Genomic DNA, 22370 nt, shown 5'->3' on the forward strand with positions numbered 1-22370 from the left:
GTATTTGTTGCGGAGAGCTGCGGACTGCCGGACACGCAGCGGACACGCAGCGCAGCGGAACTGGTGGGGATCGACCCATAGACTAAAGTGAAACGTATCTGCTCCGCTGGCATGGCGGAGACGCAACGCAGCGGAGACGCATGCAGTGGAAATGCGTGTAGCAACAGTGCTAAACAAGTAGCCTACACGTTAAAATTACGATATAAACGACAGAGGGTTATATCCTATGGTAGACATTTTTATATCGTACTACGATATATATCGTAATATCGCACAGCGCTAACTAACACTATATCACCGTAACACTGTAACACGTTAACACTGTATCACCGCAACACAGTCACACTGTATCACCGCAACACAGTCACACTGTGTCACTGCAACACTAACACTATATCACCGTAACACTGTAACACGTTAACACTGTATCACCGCAACACAGTCACACTGTATCACCGCAACACAGTCACTGTATCACTGCAACACTAACACTATATCACCGTAACACTGTAACACGTTAACACTGTATCACCGCAACACAGTCACACTGTATCACTGCAACACTAACACTATATCACCGTAACACTGTAACACGTTAACACTATATCACCACAACACAGTCACACTGTATCACTATATCACTGCACCACAGTAACATTGTATCACTGCAACATGGTAACACTGTATCACCGCAACACAATCACACTGTATCACTGCAACATGGTAACACTATATCATAGCAACATGGCAACACTGTAACACAGCAACACGGTAACACTGTATCACAGCAAAACGGTTACACTGTATCACCTCAACCTGTACAACTGAACCACCAGCAACATCTTGTCTCCTCATTACAGGGAGTCTGACCTGTGCGGCCCTCGATGAACTGGGCCCTCTGGTTGGGGCCACTGAAGGTGGAGACCAGGATCTTGTAGAGGCGCCCAGGTGTGAGCGAAGACAGCACACACTCTCCCACGCTGCTGCCCAGAGTGGTGGGAGGAAACACCTTCATGTCGTTGAAAAGCAGCTGCACCTCGTAGTGGTCCACGTCACCTGGAGCAGCAGACCACGTCACATGCAGGTCCTCCGTCCCCCGTCCAGCCAGGACCACAGACTGGACTGCGGCTGGGACTATAGGACAGACAGCAGAGGACGTCAGACTCTGGCTCCAGACAGAAAACAGGAAGTTATTTGATTCTATTGGGTTTTAATTGATGTTAAAGCTGGAGCTGAGGCTCCTGAAGTAAAGCTGTTTCGATTCAGGTGACTCTAGCCAATCAGAGAGGTCAAAGGTCACTCACGAGTGCGGCCATGGGTGGAGGCACTGGTTTCGTATGTCCCGCTCCAGGTGGTGACCCTCACTGTGTACAGTCGGCCGGGCACCAGGCCGCTGAACACACACTCGTTCTGCGTCTTAACCACTGTCTTGTTCTGCAGGAACACGTTGTTGTGTTTGATGAACACCTGGTAGACATCGAAGTCTCCGGCGGCATGACGCCAGTACACCTTCAGGTAGTCGTCCCGGGCAGCGTGGGTCGCTGTCGGGTTCTGGACCGGCGATGGCTCTGAGAGGACAGGGTTAAATTACAACGTTAAATACTGAACAGTTTCATTAAACCACGACCAGAGAGCCCACTTTACAAACGGAACCAGTCAGCAGACCAGCAGACAGACCAGCAGCCAGCAGTCAGACCTGCAGCCAGACCTGGAGTCAGCAGAACCAGCAGACCTGCAGTCAGCCATGTACGTACGTGTCCTCTCCTGGACGAAGCTGTGGTTCAGCTGGCTGCCACTGCGGGATGCGATGGAGATGTTGTAGAGACGTCCGGAGACCAGAGAGTTGAAGACACACTCTGGACTGGATTTAGAGACAGACACGGTGTGAAGGGTCTTATGGTGGTCTCTCAGCGTCACCAGGTAACTGTCCACCTCTCCTGGAGCCGGACGCCACGACACGCTCAGGAAGTCCATACGACCGTTGTTACTGACCGTTACCTCACCCACTGCAGCTGGGGCTGAGGGGGGACAGGAGGGGGAGGAGACAGACGGGAGGGGGGGGGGGGGGGGGAAGAGTGGGAGACAGACAGGAGGGGGAGGAGACAGGAGGGGAGGAGTCAGGAGGGGGAGACAGAGAGGAGGGGGAGGAGACAAACAGAACAGGAGGGGGAGACAGACAGGAGGGGCAGGAGACAAGATGGGGGGAGACAGACAGGAGGGGCAGGAGACAGGAGGGGGAGACAGACAGAAGGGGGAGGAGACAGGAGGGGGAGACAGACAGGAGGGGGAGGAGACAGGATGGGGGAGACAGACAGGAGGAGCAGGAGACAGGAGGGGGAGACAGACAGGAGGGGGAGGAGACAGGATGGGGGAGACAGACAGGAGGAGCAGGAGACAGGAGGGGGAGGAGACAGGATGGGGGAGACAGACAGGAGGGGGAGACAGACAGGAGGGGGAGGAGACAGGAGGGCGAGGAGACAGGAGGGGGAGACAGACAGGCGGGGGAGACAGACAGGCGGGGGAGGAGGCAGGAGGGGGAGGACACAGGAGGGGGAGACAGACAGGCGGGGGAGGAGGCAGGAGGGGGAGACAGACAGGAGGGGGAGGAGACAGGAGGGGGAGACAGACAGGAGGGGGAGGAGACAGGATGGGGGAGACAGACAGGAGGGGCAGGAGACAGGAGGGGGAGACAGACAGGAGGGGGAGGAGACAAGATGGGGGGAGACAGACAGGAGGGGCAGGAGACAGGAGGGGCAGGAGACAGGAGGGCGAGGACACAGGAGGGGGAGACAGACAGGAGGGGGAGACAGACAGGCGGGGGAGGAGGCAGGAGGGGGAGACAGACAGGAGGGGGAGGAGACAGGAGGGCGAGGAGACACGAGGGGGAGGAGACAGACAGGAGGGGGAGGACACAGACAGGAGGGGGAGCAGACAGACAGGAGGGGGAGGGGACAGGAGGGCGAGGAGACACGAGAGGGAGGAGACAGACAGGAGGGGCAGGAGACAGGAGGGGGAGGACACAGGAGAGGGAGACAGACAGGAGGGGGAGGAGACAGGAGGAGGAGGAGACAGAAGGGGAGGCAGACAGGAGGGGGAGGAGACAGACAGAATTGATTTGATAGTATTAATAATAATGTTTCATATGATTGTTAATAAAAACTCTCTCATGTCTCTGTTCGTCTCCATCACGTAGAAAATATATAAATATAAACGCCTGTCCTGACAGGAAGTCTCGTACTGACGGACCTTCACAGTTTTTTGTTGTTGTTGTCGACACTTCCTGAAAATTCCTGACAAATTCCTGCTTTTCAATAATATCCTGCTGTCAGATTAACACACACACGCACGCACACACACACACACACACACACACATATGCACTCTAACATTTAAACATAGGGACCATCTGGTCCCGGACCAGTGAAGACCTCTTACCGGTGCGTCCCTCTGCGACGGTCTGTCTGGAGGTGAGTCCGGCCCGGACCGTGGTCAGGACAACTCGGTAGAGGGCTCCGGGTCTCAGAGCATGGAAGTCGATGCTGGTGGCGTTGGCCTCCACGCTCTCGTTCTTTATGACGCTGCTGTCGTGGACCAGCAGGACGCGGTACGAGTCCAGGTCTCCGGACGCTCGATCCCACACTGCTCGCAGGCTGTCGGTGCTGCCGAGGTTGGAGACCTGCAGCCTGGTGACCTGAGCGGGATCTAGGAGGACACAGTGAGACGGGCGGGGAACTATCATTAAAACAAAGACTACTGACTGAGATGGGATGGGGAACTATCAGTAAAACAAAGACTACAGACTGAGACAGGACGGGGAACTATCATTAAAACAAAGACTACAGACTGAGACAGGACGGGGAACTATCATTAAAACAAAGACTACAGACTGAGACAGGACGGGGAACTATCATTAAAACAAAGACAACAGACTGAGACAGGACGGGGAACTATCATTAAAACAAAGACTAAGACAGGACGGGGAACTATCATTAAAACAAAGACTACAGACTGAGACAGGATGGGGAACTATCATTAAAACTAAGACAGGACGGGGAACTATCATTAAAACAAAGACTACAGACTGAGACAGGACGGGGAACTATCATTAAAACAAAGACTACAGACTAAGACAGGACGGGGAGCTATCATTAAAACAAAGACTACAGACTGAGACAGGACGGGGAACTATCATTAAAACAAAGACTACAGACTAAGACAGGACGGGGAACTATCATTAACCCAACAGATCACATAAACATATGGGTTCATGTATTGCCATGTAGACCACATATAATGTTGATAATTCGGACATACTGGTCCAAGCGGTGATGGTGGCAGAGCTGGTCAGGTTGCCGCTGTTGGTTGTCACGGTGACGGTGTACAGCCGTGCTGAGGTGAGGACATTAAAGGTGCACTCTCTGGCCTCCCAGGAGAGGATCCTCTGAGCCACCACGGTGGCGGGGTCCGCCTGCTTGAGCACCACAGTGAAGCCGTCCCACTCACCGACCGGTCGGCTCCACAGGACGCTCAGAGTGGTTTCATCTGTGTGACGGACGAGCAGCTGCTGCACGGGCCGTGGGGCTGTAGCATGATCACAGTTATCACCATGCAAAATATCAAAGAGTCAATAAAGGATGACAGAAGGTATGAATATGAACTGACCCAGTCGTCCATGGCAACGAGCTGTGTTAGCCAACATGCCACTGTGAACCTTGACCTCGGCCCCGTAGAGTCGACCTGGCACAAGACCAAGTTCCAGGGAGGAGAAGGTGTGCTGTCTGCTCAGCTTACTGATGGTCTGGTTCACCAGAACCGCCGAGTCATTCCTCAAGAGAACGCTGTAGTTCTCCCAGTCTCCTCTGGGGGGTGTCCAGTTGACCCTCAGTGTCCTGTCGTCTCCGACAGGCGCCATGGAGAGAGATGACACTGGCTGAGGGACTGAGTCAAGACGGGGAACTATTATTAATCCAAAGACTACAAACTGAGACGGGACGGGGAACCATCTTTAAAAGAAAGACTACAGACTGAGACAGGACGGGTAACTCTCAATAAAACAAAGACTACAGACTGATACAGGATGGGGAACTATCAATAAAACAAAGACTACAGACTGAGTCAGGACAGGGAACTATCATTAATCCAAAGACTACAGACTGAGACAGGACGGGGAACTATCATTAAAACAAAGACTACAGACTGAGACGAGACGGGGAACTATCATTATCACAAAGACTACAGAATGAGATGGGACGGGGAACTATCATTAAAACAAAGACTACAGACTGAGACAGGACGGGGAACTATCATTAAAACAAAGACTACAGACTGAGACGGGATGGGGAACTATCATTATCACAAAGACTACAGACTGAGACAGGATGGGGAACTATCATTATCACAAAGACTACAGACTGAGACAGGACGGGGAACTATCATTAAAACAAAGACTACAGACTGAGTCAGGACGGGGAACTATCATTAATCCAAAGATTACAGACTGAGTCAGGACGGGGAACTATCATTAAAACAAAGACTACAGACTGAGACAGGACGGGGAACTATCATTAAAACAAAGACTACAGACTGAGTCAGGACGGGGAACTATCATTAAAACAAAGACTACAGACTGAGACAGGAAGGGGAACTATCATTAAAACAAAGACTACAGAATGAGATGGGATGGGGAACTATCATTAAAACAAAGACTACAGACTGAGACAGGACGGGGAACTATCATTAAAACAAAGACTACAGACTGAGACAGGACGGGGGAACTATCATTATCACAAAGACTACAGACTGAGACGGGACGGGGAACCATCATTAAAACAAAGACTACAGACTGAGACAGGATGGGGAACTATCATTAAAACAAAGACTACAGACTGAGACAGGACGGGGAACTATCATTAAAACAAAGAATACAGACTGAGTCAGGACGGGGAACTATCATTAAAACAAAGAATAAATCCAAAGACTACAGACTGAGTCAGGACGGGGAACTATCATTAAAACAAAGACTACAGACTGAGACAGGACGGGGAACTATCATTATCACAAAGACTACAGACTGAGACGGGACGGGGAACCATCATTAAAACAAAGACTACAGACTGAGACAGGATGGGGAACTATCATTAAAACAAATACTACAGACTGAGCATGTCAGTAGGTAGTCTTCACTTTAATGGTAGTTCATTAAAGTGAGACTACCTCCTGGGATGCCTAAAACTGCATTATTAATAAAGATACATGCAGCTCATGGTGTTTCTGAACATGTACCTGTCCTCCCGCTGGTCCTGGTCTCTGAGCTCTGTCCTCCAGCTATGGTCCTGACACACAGCTGGTAGCTCCTTCCAGGGGTCAGACCCCCGAAGACCACATGGGTGATGTTGGGAGACAGGAAGCGCTCCTGAGGGGTTGACCCTAGCGCTGACAGGGTCACCCTGTAGATGTCTACGCCACCTTCAGAGGACAACCAGGACGCCTGCAGACTGTCTGATCTGCCATTGTTGTCCAACTTTAGATCTGAGACCAGAGCTGGGACTGAGGAGGAAGAGGGGAAGTGATTATAGTTACAGAGTTTAACTTCTGGTAAAATTTTGACTTTAAACAATGTTTTGTATAGAAATAATAGGACAGACAATGAGATGTTGAGGCCTCTCAATGAAAGATCACATACCACATATTAAAGCTTCTGGGTGGAGGCAGTTTGAGAGGAAGGGAGGCGCCAAAGAACCCAAAATAACCAAAAATCAACAGCAGAGTGATGTTACTGGAAACCATTAGAGCTGAAATCTACAGAAGCACCTTCAGGTGACACAGACCAGGCCTTCAAAATAAAGCTCCAGATCCCCATAAACCTCCAGATCCCCATAAACCTTTAGTAGCCATATGAGAAGTCACACCAAAGTAAATGTAGCAATGAAACCAGACAAGAAGTGTTCAGTAAAACCAGAACCAACAGCAAGAGAGCATTTCATAATATCTACCTGTGGTCGCCTGTTTGGAGGCGGAGCTCTGCAGGCCGACAGCCTCTGTTACCACGGTGACGGTGTACAGGGTCCCGGGCTGCAGGTGGTCCAGCTCAGCGTAGGTCACTGTGTTTGGCAAAGTGACATTCTTCAGCAGAACCAGGTCCTGATCCATCAGAAGAACCCTGGAGCGCTCGGTTCGACCTGGACCCACCTGCCAGGAGACGCTGAGTTTGTCGGAGGAAGAAGATGCCACCTGGAGGCTGAGGACGGATGACGGAGCTGGAGGACGGAGACAGATAGACAGTTCATACCACTTTTCATTCAACGATTCTCCTCCAAACCAAACTGAGGACTATGGCCACCCTGAAGAGTCACAGGACTCTGACCCTCCTGAAGGGTCACGGGACTATGGTCCTCCTGAAGGGTCATGGGACTATGAGTCTCCTGAAGGATCACGGAGACTATGACCCTCCTGAAGAGTCACAGGACTATGGTCCTCCTGAAGAATCAGAGGACTCTGACCCTCCTGAAGAGTCACAGGACTATGAGTCTCCTGATGGGTCACAGGACTATGGCCCTCCTGAAGGATCACAGGACTATGGCCCTCCTGAAGAATCAGAGGACTCTGACCCTCCTGAAGGGTCACTGGACTATGACTCTTCTGAAGGATCACAGGACTATGACCCTCCTAAAGGATCATGGGTCCATGATTCTCCTGAAGGGTCACAGGACTGTGACTCTCCTGAAGAATCAGAGGACTCTGACCCTCCTGAAGGGTCACTGGACTATGACTCTTCTGAAGGATCACAGGACTATGACCCTCCTGAAGGATCACTGGACTCTGACTGTCCCAAGAGTTGAGGTCTGAGACAACGACGATGTGGTTGCTGTGTCTCACCTGTAGCTACTGTCCTGAGGACAGGTGGGGCGTTCTTGTCCCCGGCTGTAGCCACCACACTGACAGTGTACAGGGTCCCGGGGACAAGGGAGGTAAAACCAGACTGGAGGGCTGCAGAGTCCATGATTCTGGTCCTCCGGGTGGATCCTGAGCTGGGGTCTGCCAGAGTCAGATCATACCAGTCCACGTGACCAGCAGAATGAGACCAGGAAACCCGCAGACCAGGAGAAGCACCATAGACCTCAGCCTGGCTTTTATACTGAGTCTGAACCGGGTCCAGCTGGACATCCATGTAAGCTGGACCAACCGGGTCTGAGAAGGGACAAAACAGGACTCAGCCGGGTAGCATCAAGCAAGGTGGACAGAGACCACGACAAACCAACACACTCTGTTAAACTGTGTGTTTATTGGTCTCAATCTAACTATATAGTTTATTGGTCTCAACCTAACTATGTTGTTTAGTCGTCTCAACATAACTATGTAGTTTATTGGTCTCAACCTAACTATGTTGTTTAGTCGTCTCAACATAACTATGTAGTTTATTGGTCTCAACCTAACTATGTTGTTTAGTTGTCTCAACCTAACTATGTTGTTTATTGGTCTCAACATAACTTTATAGTTAAGTGTTCTCAACCTAACTATGTAGTCTAGTGGTCTCAACCTAACTATGTAGTTTAGTTGTCTCAACCTAACTATGTAGTTCCACTCACCTGTGCGCACTGACACGTTGTTCCTTTCTCCTCCCTTCCTTGACATCACCGTTAACCGGTACAAAGTCCCGGGATCCAGACCCATGATGACACAGGTGAAGCTGGTCCTGGACCCTCCATCCGGGTCACAGGGAGTGGTGTCAGCCCGCGAGTCCACATCGGTGACCAGGCTGAAGTCACAGGACACACCAGCGGTGGTGAACGTCACCGTGACGGAACTGGAGCTCGAGATGATGTCTGTCACGTTGATGTTGCATTGGGAAGTCTGAAACAGGAAGTGACGTCAGCACAGGTGAGCCTAGGTGGCTAAATCAGGTAAGAAATTTGTTTAAATAGATGACGTAGAGATTATAGAAATATATTATTGATAATTGAATATATTATTGATACATTCATATCTGGTATATGAATAAACTTTAAATATGAATATGCAAATGATCAAATATATTTAAAACATTAAGATTCATATCAGTTTACATCATTATGTATCTATTATCTGGAACTATAGCTAATAATCCTTTGTTTTGTTATTAAACACAAATCTATGGGAACAATAATACTACTACGACTCACCTCGCTGACGCTCCAAAACAAAAGAATCAGACATCTGAACATCGCGGCCTCTGATTTAAATCCGTCCGTTCAATCAACAAACCAGAAATGTGGTGCATCCCCAGATCAGCTGACATACCGAGAATATAAAGTCGCACTGCTGCTTTATATCAGAGACATATTCACATATCTGCAGCTCCTGTATCACACAGATTCATTCCTCACGTTCATCAAACAGTGAACTTTCACTGCTGTGAACCAATGCAGACCGACACCCCACCCTGCCTTCCTTCCTGCCCGCCTCCCACTATCTCTGATGACCTTCAGCATCACACTGAGCTCCATCAATCACAACCAACTATTGTTACAGAGTTAACCAATCAGGAAGCAGCCTCAGATCCAGCGCCAGAAAGAGGCTCTAAGAATAGAAGAGGTCACAGTTGGAGAAATAATTTCATCAAAGAGGAACAAATTCATAATCCAGCTAAATGATAACATTCACATGAGGACCAGTCACATTTAACACACTCATGGTGAAGGTGAGATGACCAGGTGAAGGTGAGATCAAGGTGAGATGAACAGCTGAAGGTGAGAAGACCAGGTGAAGGTGAGATAACCAGGTGAAGGTTACATTAAGGTGAAATGACCATGTGAAGGTAAGATGACCAGGTGAAGGTGAAATGACCAGGTGAAGGTAAGATGACCAGGTGAAGGTGAGATGACCAGGTGGAGGTGTGATGAACAGGTGATGGTTAGATGAACAGGTGAAGGTGTGATGAACAGGTGAAGGTTAGATGAACAGGTGAACATTTTGTCTGGAGAAAGCTGCTTTGTCTCTTGTTGGTAAGTCAGAAACTAATTGTAGATTTGGGTTTAGGCATTGTGTGAGTAAAGCTAGTTGTAACATTTAGTCTTGTGTTGATAGCTTGTTGTTTAAATTATTGTGAAGCTGTCTATGCTAAGTAAGCAATCAGCTAGTTTCAGCCAGCTCAGCTGTAGTCAATAGAGTTGATTGGAGGGAGGGGTCATAGTCAGTACTTGCGGTAAACTGAGCACGTAAAAGGCTGTCACTACAGCGTCAGCTGCAGCGTCAGGCCATCAGAACGAAGACATCTGAACAAAGACAAAGGGAGTCTATCTGTGGGAAGACATCTGAACAAAGACAAGGGAGTCTATCTGCGGGAGTCTGTGGGAAGACAGCTGAACAAAGACAAGGGAGTCTATCTGCGGGAGTCTGTGGGAAGACAGCTGAACAAAGACAAGGGAGTCTATCTGCGGGAGTCTGTGGGAAGACAGCTGAACAAAGACAAGGGAGTCTATCTGTGGGAGTCTGTGGGAAGACAGCTGAACAAAGACAAGGGAGTCTATCTGCGGAAGTCCATCGAGGAAGTCCATTGAGGTAGGCATAACATCTCACCCCCCCCCCCCCCCCCCCTCGCAGCCATGTGTCTTATCCCAGTCAGGACATCACACTGGAGAAGATTTTACCGGAGACCCTTCACTCGAGGCTGTAACCCATCCGATCTCTGTTACCCACCATTCTCCACCGGTAAGGAACTTGAAGTACTAGGGGGGCTGTGGAACTGCCAGTCTGCAGTCAAGAAGGCGGACACCATTTCAGCCTATGCCTCCCTGCAGACTCTCCACTTCCTGGCCCTCACAGAGACCTGGATCACCCCAGAAAACACTGCCACTCCAGCTGCCCTTTCAACTGCCTACTCGTTTTCACACTCCCCAGGAGGAACTGGGCTCCTCATCTCACCCAGATGGTCCTACCAGGTCCTTCCTCGATCCTACCCCGATCTACACTTGAATTCCACGCCGTCTCTGTCACCCTTCCTTTCAAACTCAACATCATAGTGATCTATCGCCCACCCGGTCCTCTCGGTGACTTTTTGGATGAGATGGATGCCCTCCTGAGCTGCTCCCCTGATGATGGCACACCACTCGTCGTCCTCGGTGACTTCAACATCCACCTGGGAAAGCTGCATTCATCTGAATTCATTGACTTCTTTTCCGCATTTGACCTTACACTCTCCCCCTCTCCACCAACTCACCAGGCCGGGAACCAACTTGACCTTGTCTTCACAAGATCCTGTGGCATCTCAGCACTCTCTGTTACCCCGCTCACCGTGTCCGACCACCACTTTGTGACATTCCCTCACTCCCTCCGCTCTCTCCTCAACTGTTATCTCCTCGCTACCATCCTCAGAACAGTTCTCCTTAATGCCTACTGAGGAAGCCTCCTCCATCCTGATGTCCTCACTCGCCTCTTCTTTGGACACTCTCTGTCCCCCAATCTCACGACCTGCGCGATCATCTCCCTCCCCTCCCTGGCTGTCTGAACCTCTGCGAACCAACAGATCATTGTTGCGAGCGTCAGAGAGGAAATGGAAGAAATCGGGCCAGCACGAGGACCTTGCTCACTACCACCACCTCCTCTCTGACTTCACCTCAACTGTTTCGGCAGCTAAATCTGCCTTCTACCTGGCAAAGATTAACTCTTCCGCCTCCAACCCCAGGAAACTCTTCTCTCACCTGGTTTACATCATACCTGACAAATCGCACCTTTCAGGTCACATGGAATGGCTCTATGTCCAAACCCTGTTCTCTGGACACGGGTGTCCCTCAAGGCTCAGTATTAGGACCGCTTCTGTTCTCACTATACACCAGATCACTAGGTTCTGTTATCACATCGCATGGATTCTCCTACCATTGCTACGCAGATGACACCCAGCTGTTCCTCTCTTTTCCCCCAACCTCTGACACTCACATTGCAACTCGCATCTCGGACTGTCTGGCTGACATCTCCGTCTGGACAACTGCACATCACCTCAAGCTTAACCTGAATAAAACCGAACTCCTCTTCATCCCAGGGAAAGACGGCCCTCGCATGGACCTGTCGGTCACTGTCGAGGGAATCACAGTATTGCCGTTGTCAACTGCGAGGAACCTGCACCCATCTACCTTCAAACACTGGTCAAACCTCACGCCCCGAAGCGAGCACTCCGCTCCTCTACTTCAGCTGGCCGGCTGGTACCACCATCGCTGAAATCAAACAAATGTCGCTCACCAAAGTCCAGACTCTTCTCTGTTCTGGTCCTCAGTGGTGGAACGAACTCCCGACTAATGTCAGGACAGCAGAGTCACTGCCATCTTCTGAAAAAGGCTCAAGACTCACCTGTTCAGACTTCACCTTGACTCTACATAGCATGACCCACTAACACCCCCCCCCCCCCCCCCAAAAAAAAACAAAAAAAAACAAACCCTTACCTATAGCACTCTGATCGTAGCACTGTTGCTCTTGAGGTACTACTTTACTCAGATGAGGACCCAACACTTTTTCTATTTTTAGCTCTTACTTTATCGGCAATGATACGTTGTGGTTTCTTTGTTTCCTTCTTTTGACAAATGTACTTATTGTAAGTCGCTTTGGACAAAAGCGTCCGCTAAATTACCTAAATGTAAATGTAAATGTGAAGGTAAGATGACAAGGTGAAGGTGAGATGACCAGGTGGAGGTGAGATTAAGGTGAGATGACCAGGTGAAGGTAAGATGACCAGGTGAAGGTTAGATGACCAGGTGGAGGTGAGATTAAGGTGAGATGACCAGGTGGAGGTTAGATGAACAGGTGAAGGTGAGATTAAGGTTAGATGACCAGGTGAAGGTGAGGTGACCAGGTGAAGGTGAGATGACCAGCTGAAGGTGAGATGACCAGCTGAAGGTGAGATGATCAGGTGAAGGTGAGATGACCAGGTGAAGGTGAGGTGCCCAGGTGAAGGTGAGATGACCAGCTGAAGGTGAGATGATCAGGTGAAGGTGAGGTGCCCAGCTGAAGGTGAGATGACCAGGTGAAGGTGAGATGACCAGGTGAAGGTGAGAAACTAAATGACACCTGTGGGGAACTTGACCAGGCGTCAGTACTTCGGGGGTTTCCAGGGACAAATTATTGGTTTGTCAAATGAAACATGAAAAAATGAAATGCAACAAACCGAGGGTACTTACAGGGATAGTGGTTGTTGATACTGAAGTCATGGGCTGTGCTATGGTTGTAGTTGTAGGAGGAGGAACTGCAGTCGTTGCTGTTGCCATTGGAGCTGCAGGTCTTGTACTGGCTGTGGTGATGGGTGGAGTGGTTTTGATGGTTCTTGATGGAGCTGCAGGTCTTTTACTGGCTGTGGTGATGGGTGGAGTGGTTTTGATGGTTCTTGTTGGAGCTGCAGGTCTTGTACTGGCTGTGGTGATGGGTGGAGTGGTTTTGATGGTTCTTGTTGGAGCCGTGGCATCAGTTTCAGTGGTTGTGAGTGCTGAAGTGGATGTAGGTGTGATTACAGGATTAACAATGGGTTTGTTTGTGGTTGTGAGTGCGTTTGTCAGATATGTCGGTGGAGCACCTCCAGTCGGGCTGCTCACTGAGACTTTTGAATGAATTGTGGAGACCAACGGCAGCATCACGGTAGCTGTGGATGGAGTTTGGGCTTGTGTTGATGGAAGATGTGCCTCCATGATTGATGTAGACGTCATATCTGCTGTTGAAGGTATGTGTGCAGTCGTTGGAGGAGGTGTGGTGGTGGAGGATGCAGGTGAAAGGTTCTTGCCAGTAGTTGAATGTGTTGTATAGGTTTTGTCAGAAACAGCAGATAAACCAAGAGTAGTATCAGAGGTGACCGTATTCTCTGAGATGACCTCAGAAGTGACCTCAGAGGTGACCCCAGAGGTGGCCTTAGAAGTGACCTCCGAAGTGACCTCAGAGGTGGCCTCAGATGTGGCCTCTGAAGTGACCTCAGAGTTGACCCCAGAGGTGGCCTCAGAGGTGACCGCAAAAGTGACTCCTGAGGTGGCCTCAGAGTTGACCCCAGAGGTGGCCTCAGAAGTGACTTCCAAAGTGACGACAGAGTTGACCCCAGAGGTGGCCTCAGAGTTGACCCCAGAAGTGGCCTCAGAGTTGACCCCAGAGGTGGCCTCAGAAGTGACTTCCGAAGTGACTACAGAGTTGACCCCAGAGGTGGCCTCAGAAGTGACTTCCGAAGTGACTACAGAGTTGACCCCAGAGGTGGCCTCAGAGTTGACCCCAGAGGTGGCCTCAGAAGTGACTTCCGAAGTGACTACAGAGTTGACCCCAGAGGTGGCCTCAGAAGTGACTTCCGAAGTGACCACAGAGTTGACCCCAGAGGTGGCCTCAGAAGTGACTTCCAAAGTGACCACAGAGGTGACCCCAGAGGTGGCCTCAGAGGTTCCCAGAAGATCAGTTGTCTTCATTGCAGAGGAAACTGTGGAGGAAGCCAGAGTCACATCTGCAGTTTCAGCCTCAGGCTCATTTCTAATGGAGGACGAGGAGGCAGAAGAGACTCCTCCATGCTCTGATGTCACCTTGGCTTCAGTCCTGAGCTGAAAAACATTTGTGGATCGGTCTGTGATGAATGCAGCCGGACTCGAGGAGACACCGTGGCTGCCGGTTGTGACTGAGGCTGGAACATCAGGATTGAAGTTTGTAGTTAGAGACGTTCTGGTTGGAGGTTTGGTGACGTTCACATACGTTGAAGCTCCATTCGTTATTGAACCGTCTACTTCTGAGGCTTGTCTGGTGGTCTGGTGGGTTTTTATTGTTTCTGGTAATTCATTAGTGACGGTTATGGCAGGAACCGTGATGTCGTAGAGTCCCAGCGGTTCATGTGTTGTTGAATTAAAGATGGAGACAGGAGTGATGTCTGAAAAGTGAGGAGAAAAGATGTTGAGTGAAATTGCAGTTAAAACACACAGGCTGCTCTCATTCAGCTTTCGTACTAAAAAGTACGAAAAGTAAAGCATGATATTTTTGTTTGCTTTCGTACGTATTCCACAGAGCCATGGTCACGTGACCGATGCGCTTTATGCTGGTTATTAGAGAGCATCAGACCTAAACCTAACCCTAACCGTTGGGGGGTTTAGCTCAGGAGGTAGAGCAGGTTGGCTGGCAACCGCAAGATTGCCAGTTTGATCCCCGGCTCCTCCTAACCAGCATTTACCAAACCTTTACCCTAACTATCCATCCATCCATCCATTGTCTACCGCTTATCCTGTATTCAGGGTCGCGGGGGGGCTGGAGCCGATCCCAGCTGTCATTGGGCGAAGGCAGGGTACACCCTGGACAGGTCGCCAGTCCATCGCCCTTTACCCTAACTAACAAACGAAAAATCATACACATTCACTGAAGGAATAATATGAGAACAAAATGCAGATTTTTCACTAGGAATGTCATCAAAACGTACTTTAATGCCGAAACAGCCTTAAAATGCTGCATTATGCTGCATATTCGTAGGATAATACACAAAAAAATTGCACAAAACTTTTCGTACGTTTCCATACGACCCCTTCATGAGAATACGTTGAAACACGCGGTGTGAAAGATGTTCCTCTTTTAAGAGCGTTTCCTGTCTCAGATTAGGAATTTGTAGTCATCACATTTACACCAATCATAGCTTGCCATCTTTCATGACCTACATGATGTCATGGGGACGGAGTTGCAAGGATCTCCTGAAAATGATGTTCCCACACAACTAAACTACATTATGGATTATGTTTCTCTTGACTTATCACAAATGGGTTTCCATCCATTTATCCTGTATTCAGGGTCGCGGGGGGGCTGGAGCCGATCCCAGCTGTCATTGGGTGAAGGCAGGGTACACCCTGGACAGGACGCCAGTCTATCACAGGGCTGACATGTAGAGACAGACAACCATTCACACTCACATTCACACCTACGGGCAATTTAGAGTCACCAATGAGCCTATCCCCATCCTGCATGTCTTTGGACTGTGGGAGGAAGCCGGAGAACCCGGAGAGAACCCACACTTACACGGGGAGAACATGCACACTCCACACAGAAGGAATCGAACCGGGTCCCTCTCGCTGTGAGGCAACAGTGCTACCCACTACAACACCATGCAGCCACAAATTAGTTTCCAACGAGTCCTATAGTCCACGTAGGGAGGAGGTCTGGGTGGTGGACCAGTCCAAAAACATTAAAATGATTGAGCAGAGGACAAGAAGAGAAACGTGCTGAGACTTGACAGGAAGAACAGCGCTGACGTTCTTCCTGTCTGACGGGCAGCAGCAACAATGTGAAGGAAGTCTGAACTCACTGACTTCTCATTAACACACTTCCTGTCCAGCAGGTAGAACAGATCAGGTAAACTTCAGGAACGCACTTCATTGTTTCACTCAGAGTTACACAAGCTGTGCAGGAAGTGACATCACGACGCCACAACATTTAAGAAAAATGTAATCTATCTATCTATATCTATCTATATTTATCTATAGCTATCTATATCTATCTATATCTATGTCTATATCTATGTCTATATCTATATGTCTATATCTATCTATATATCTATAGCTATCTATCTATATATATATATCTATGTCTATATCTATCTATATCTATCTATATATCTATAGCTATCTATCTATATCTATGTCTATATCTATATATCTATATCTATCTATATCTATATTTATCTATAGCTATCTATAGCTATCTATATCTATGTCTATATCCATATGTAAATATCTAAATGTCTATATCTATCTATCTATAGCTATCTATCTATATGTAAATATCTATATGTCTATATCTATATTTATCTATAGCTATCTATATCTATATCTATCTATATCTATGTCTATATCTATATGTAAATATCTATATGTCTATATCTATCTATATCTATCTAAAGCTATCTATCTATATGTAAATATCTATATGTCTATATCTATCTATATCTATATCGATCTATCTATCTATATCTATCTATCTATCTATCTATCTATCTATCTATCTATCTATCTATCTATCTATCTATCTATCTATCTCTATCTATCTATCTATCTATCTATCTATCTATCTATCTATCTATCTATCTATCTATCTATCTAGCTATCTATCTATAGCTATCTATCTATAGCTATCTATCTATATATATGTCTATATCTATATATCTATATCTATATCTATATCTATCTATCTTTACAGATGAACGTTGTATAATTGGTTGAGAACGGTGGAAACCAGAACCCTCAGCCCATTCAGGTCTGAATTCAGAATCACACAGAGAATCAAAACCTTTAAATGTGAAAACTGATCCAACTGGAGGTACCCCCAACAAGGTCTGGGCTGCTCCTAATGAGTTGGAGGATGGGGTCCTGGACCCACTGCATCAAGAGGAACCCAAGACCCACTGCACCGGGAGGAACCCAGGACCCACTGCACCGGGAGGAACCTAGGACCCACTGCACTGGGAGGAACCCAGGACCCACTGCACCGGGAGGAACCCAGGACCCACTGCACCAGGAAGAACCCAGGACCCACTGCACCCGGAGGAACCCAAGACCCACTGCATCAGGAGGAACCCAGGACCCACTGCACCAGGAGGAACCCAGGACCCACTGCATCAAGAGGAACCCAAGACCCACTGCATCAGGAGGAACCCAGGACCCACTGCACCGGGAGGAACCTAGGGCCCACTGCACCGGGAGGAACCCAGGACCCACTGCACCGGGAGCAACCCAGGACCCACTGCACCGGGAGGAACCTAGGACCCACTGCACCGGGAGGAACCCAGGACCCACTGCACCGGGAGGAACCCAGGACCCACTGCACCAGGAGGAACCCAGGACCCACTGCACCAGGAAGAACCCAGGACCCACTGCACCGGGAGGAACCCAGGACCCACTGCACCAGGAGGAACCCAGGACCCACTGCACCAGGAGGAACCAAGGACCCACTGCACCAGGAGGAACCCAGGACCCACTGCACCAGGAGGAACCCAGCATGGTTCCTCCTTAAATGGACATATTGATGAAGTTGAACTGACTTGGTGTCAGACTAAAGGCTGAGTTATGCTTCCGCTTCGACACAACGCAAGGGGGCTTGCGGACCCCTGATTGGTCCGCTAACTACATCCGCTGGAGACCGCTATCCGGTTTCCACTCATAAACACCGCCATTTAAACTGGATGTGGATTTGAGAGCCGTCCTTGTGGATGTTTAAAGCCGGAAAGTAAACAAATAGGCTATAACGAGGCTAACGACGATATACGTCAAGAGTCTCGATCGGTCGGTCAGTCTTTACAAAAAACATAGCACCCTTTACCGGTGTGGCATTGAATTGCATTTCGACACGTAAACCCAACGCAGAACCATCACGGTCTCCAAGCAACTGCGTGGCCGTTTGCGTGATCACTACGCGGAAGCATAATCCAGCCTTAAGATTTTTAAGCAATATATGTATTTTCTAAAAAATGTTTTATACCGGGCTGCACGGTGGTGTAGTGGGTAGCACTCTCGCCTCACAGCAAGAGGGTCCTGGGTTCGATTCCCGGGTCGGCCCGGGTTCCTTCTGTGTGGAGTTTGCATGTTCTCCCCGTGTAAGCGTGGGTTCTCTCCGGGTTCTCCGGCTTCCTCCCACAGTCCAAAGACATGCAGGATGGGGATAGGTTAATTGGTGACTCTAAATTGCCCGTAGGTGTGAATGTGAGTGTGAATGGTTGTCTGTCTCTACATGTCAGCCCTGTGATAGACTGGCGTCCTGTCCAGGGTGTACCCTGCCTTCACCCAATGACAGCTGGGATCGGCTCCAGCCCCCCCGTGACCCTAAATACAGGATAAGCGGTAGAAAATGGATGGATGGATGTTTTATACCTTTTGTACCCTGTGACATCACCGTTAGGCGGGGCTACAGGTGTGTCCTGGTTCCTCTCACCTGTTTGGGCACATAAGGACGTCCCTCCTGAGTCCACATCATACTTCCTCCACTCCGAAGCTTGCAGGTTTTCTCCAATCACAACAAGCGACCTCAGTTTCGTCAGGTACATGTGCGTGTCAGCCAGTCCCAACGCTCTGTTCGTGTTGTAGCAGCGCCACGCCGGCGCTCTGCTGCAGTCGCTCAGCTTGGCGATGCGGGCCTGGAGCTGCAGGTCAGGGCCGGGGTCGGGGTTGGCCCACAGACACCTGGAGGACCTGGTGTGGACCAGCCTGCCATCGTCCAGCCACGCCCACTGCTGGGAGGAGTTAGTGACATCACAGCGTCCCAGGAAGACCTCCTGACTTTGGGTGAAGAGACACAACCTCTCCGGGGTGGACATGACGAGGAAACCCGCTGAGAAGAGACACGGTAATTAAATATAATAATACAATAAAGTCATACTTTTATTCAAGTAAATGAGTAAAAGTACTTCTTCCATCATTGTGTTTCTTTACTAACATGACAACAATTCAGTAGGCCTACATGTATTTAGGTAGTATTCATATTCAAGCTACTGCCATCTTTTACATTAGAATAATGATATTCCAAAGCTTGCTTAAAAATGGATCTATTGTTATGATTATGAATAATAAAGGTGTGATGTTTTTTAAATGAACAAACAGAGACGAAGATAGTTCGTTTTACTTTGTTATTTGTACTTTGGTCTTAATCAATATAATTTAAAAAGTACCAACATAGTCATTGACTTCTTGGTGACTAAACTCAACAGTTGTTTCCTGTACTTCTTGAGTACACAAAGTACTTCTTGATTACATGAAGTACTTCTTGAGAACATGAAGTACTTCCTTGGTAATAATGAGTACTACGTATTTACTCTGTAATCTGAAGCTTCTCATAGAATATTAATTTAAAATGTTTTAGAATACGTGAGAAGTCGATCACACAGTTCATCTGATCTTGATCCCGATCCCGACTCTGACCCAGACCCAGACCCGGACTACAAACAAGACATCATCGGTGCAGTACTTACACACACAGCTGGCCCTGAGGAGGATGAATACAAGCAGAATGAGAGCGTCCATGTTTCTTCGTGTGTCGCTCAGACGAACTGAAGGGAAGCGTGTGTTGGAGGAGGAAAAGTCAGCGAGCTCACTTCCTTCCAGTCTATTGTTGTGGAGGTTTCATGGTGAAGGAGTCGGCGGAAATACCAGAGCACCACCCACAAGGACGGCTCTCAAATCCAGCAGGTCGACGAGGACCAGGAGGACCAGGGGGTCGACGAGGACCAGGAAGACCAGGGGGTCGAGGAGGACCAGGAGGACCAGCAACCAGCAGAACGACGAGGACCAGGAGGACGACGAGGACCAGGGGGACCAGGAGGACCAGGGGGGTGACGAGGACGAGGAGGATGACGAGGACCAAGTGGACCAGCAACCAGCAGGATGACGACAACCAGGAGGACCAGGGGGATGACGAGGACCAGGGGAACGACGGGGACCAGGAGGACGACGAGGACCAGGGGGACGACAAGGACAAGGAGGACCAGCAACCAGCAGGACGACGAGGACCAGGAGGACCAGCAGGACCAGGTGGACCAGGGGGTCGACGAGGACTAGGAGGATGACGAGGACCAGGAGGACCAGCAACCAGCACGACAAGGACCAGGAGGACCAGGAGGATGACAAGAACCAGGAGGTCCGGGAGGACCAGGACATGTGTGTGAATGTGTGTGAATGAGTGTAAACAGGAATGCAGGCCCATGCCCCCCCCCCCCCCCCCCCATCCCACTGACATCCTGTCCTTGTCAGGAGGAAGAGGAGGAAGAGGAGGAACATCCTCACTGCAAACTTCACACTCAGCCAACACAATAAACTGGATCCTCACCTCGAACATCTTAAAGCTGCAGCCTCCTTTTGATTTGAAGCCATCATGTTTTTATTTCAAAACTATATATCAGGTGTACAAATACACATTCATACAAGTACTTTTATCTCCATTTCATGTCACTTTATATTTCTAAATATCTTCTTACTTCTAACTGTACGAAATAATATCATTAAATAAAAGATGAACCTACAGAAAGTTAAAGCAGCGTCACCATGACAACGGATATAAACATCAATCATTTGTTATGTAAACCAATAATGTATAATATGTGATAAATCAGCTTCATATCGACAGGAAAAGAAACTTCAACCCCCAACCTTCAAAGTAAAAGTCTCTCAACTCTGTAAAAGAGAGAGAGAGAGAGAGAGAGAGAGAGAGAGAGAGAGAGAGAGAGAGAGAGAGAGAGAGAGACAGACAGAGAGAGAGAGGATGTGAATAGGTATGTGTGGGGAGTCGGGTCAGAGTCCTGGTCCAGTCCCGGTCCAGTCTAAGAGTCTGTCAGAGTCCCGGTCCAGTCTCAGAGTCAGAACAGTGTGTATTAGTACAGTGTTGAAATGTGTTGAAGGAAGCTCCACCCCTCAGCAGGAAGTCATGTTTAACCTCGACAAACCCAGATTACACACACACACACACACACACACACACACACACACACACACACACACACACACACACACACACACACACACACACACACACACACACACACACACACACCACTTGTAGTAGTACTTACTTATTGTAAGTCGCTTTGGAAGTAGTGGGTTGTCGTGCTTGTTTACATACGTGCATGTACACAGTAACCGACAGTCTGTCAGAGTCCCGGTCCGGCCTCAGAGTCTTACGGAGTCCCGGTCCGGCCTCAGAGTCTGTCAGAGTCCCGGTCCGGCCTCAGAGTCTGTCAGAGTCCCGGTCCGGCCTCAGAGTCTTACGGAGTCCCGGTCCGACCTCAGAGTCTGTTGGAGTCCCGATCGGCCTCAGAGTCTGTTGGAGTCCCGGTCGGCCTCAGAGTCTGACGGAGTCCCGGTCGGCCTCAGAGTCTGTTGGAGTCCCGGTCGGCCTCAGAGTCTGTTGGAGTCCCGGTCGGCCTCAGAGTCTGACGGAGTCCCGGTCCGGCATCAGAGTCTGATGGAGTCCCGGTCCGGCCTCAGAGTCTGTAAGGTATCTTCCACGTACCTGCCGGGTGTTCTCCCACTGATCTCTACGCAGAGCCTCCACCTACCGGCTTTTGTAACGCTTGCCGTAAAGCAGGTCAAATTCGTAGTCTCATTAGAACTACAAAACCGCTACCCGACGAGGCAAAGTTACATAGTGCGCTTACAGCCAATAGAGGGCTGCAGAGCGAATGCTGAAGTGCCTTTCACCCGGTTTTGAGGTGATGAACCACTGAAACTATTTTGGAAACATTATTTTAAGGCACTAAATACTCTTTAGTGTTGCTTTAAATAAATAATGTTGGTTCCCAGATCAGAACATGTGACGGTCTAGTGACGGTGGCCTGCAGTAACCATCAGACACCAGAAGATGGAGACACAGATCTCAGATCAGAACAGGTGACGGTCTAGTAACCATGGCCCCGAAGCGAGCACTTCGCTCCTCTACTT

General features: G+C 49.1%; 1 protein-coding gene across 1 annotated transcript in view; it reads right to left on the reverse strand.

Annotated features, from left to right (window-relative positions):
- Positions 1 to 20336, reverse strand: part of ptprbl (protein tyrosine phosphatase receptor type B, like) — a 34024-nt gene extending 13688 nt beyond the window's left edge. The window contains exons 1-13 of the mRNA XM_084017056.1: positions 19910 to 20336; positions 18877 to 19272; positions 13143 to 14845; positions 8586 to 8850; positions 7876 to 8187; positions 6993 to 7256; positions 6283 to 6546; positions 4663 to 4938; positions 4315 to 4581; positions 3436 to 3702; positions 1755 to 2018; positions 1305 to 1568; positions 871 to 1134 (exon numbers count right to left, since the gene is read on the reverse strand). Coding sequence (XP_083873182.1) covers positions 871 to 1134; positions 1305 to 1568; positions 1755 to 2018; positions 3436 to 3702; positions 4315 to 4581; positions 4663 to 4938; positions 6283 to 6546; positions 6993 to 7256; positions 7876 to 8187; positions 8586 to 8850; positions 13143 to 14845; positions 18877 to 19272; positions 19910 to 19961 — 4858 coding nt within the window. The 5' untranslated portion in view covers positions 19962 to 20336. The remainder of the gene's footprint in view (positions 1 to 870; positions 1135 to 1304; positions 1569 to 1754; positions 2019 to 3435; positions 3703 to 4314; positions 4582 to 4662; positions 4939 to 6282; positions 6547 to 6992; positions 7257 to 7875; positions 8188 to 8585; positions 8851 to 13142; positions 14846 to 18876; positions 19273 to 19909) is intronic.
- Positions 20337 to 22370: the final 2034 nt, after the last annotated feature.

The sequence above is a fragment of the Eutrigla gurnardus genome (assembly GCF_963514095.1).
Source record: "Eutrigla gurnardus genome assembly, chromosome: 9".
Taxonomy (NCBI): domain Eukaryota; kingdom Metazoa; phylum Chordata; class Actinopteri; order Perciformes; family Triglidae; genus Eutrigla; species Eutrigla gurnardus.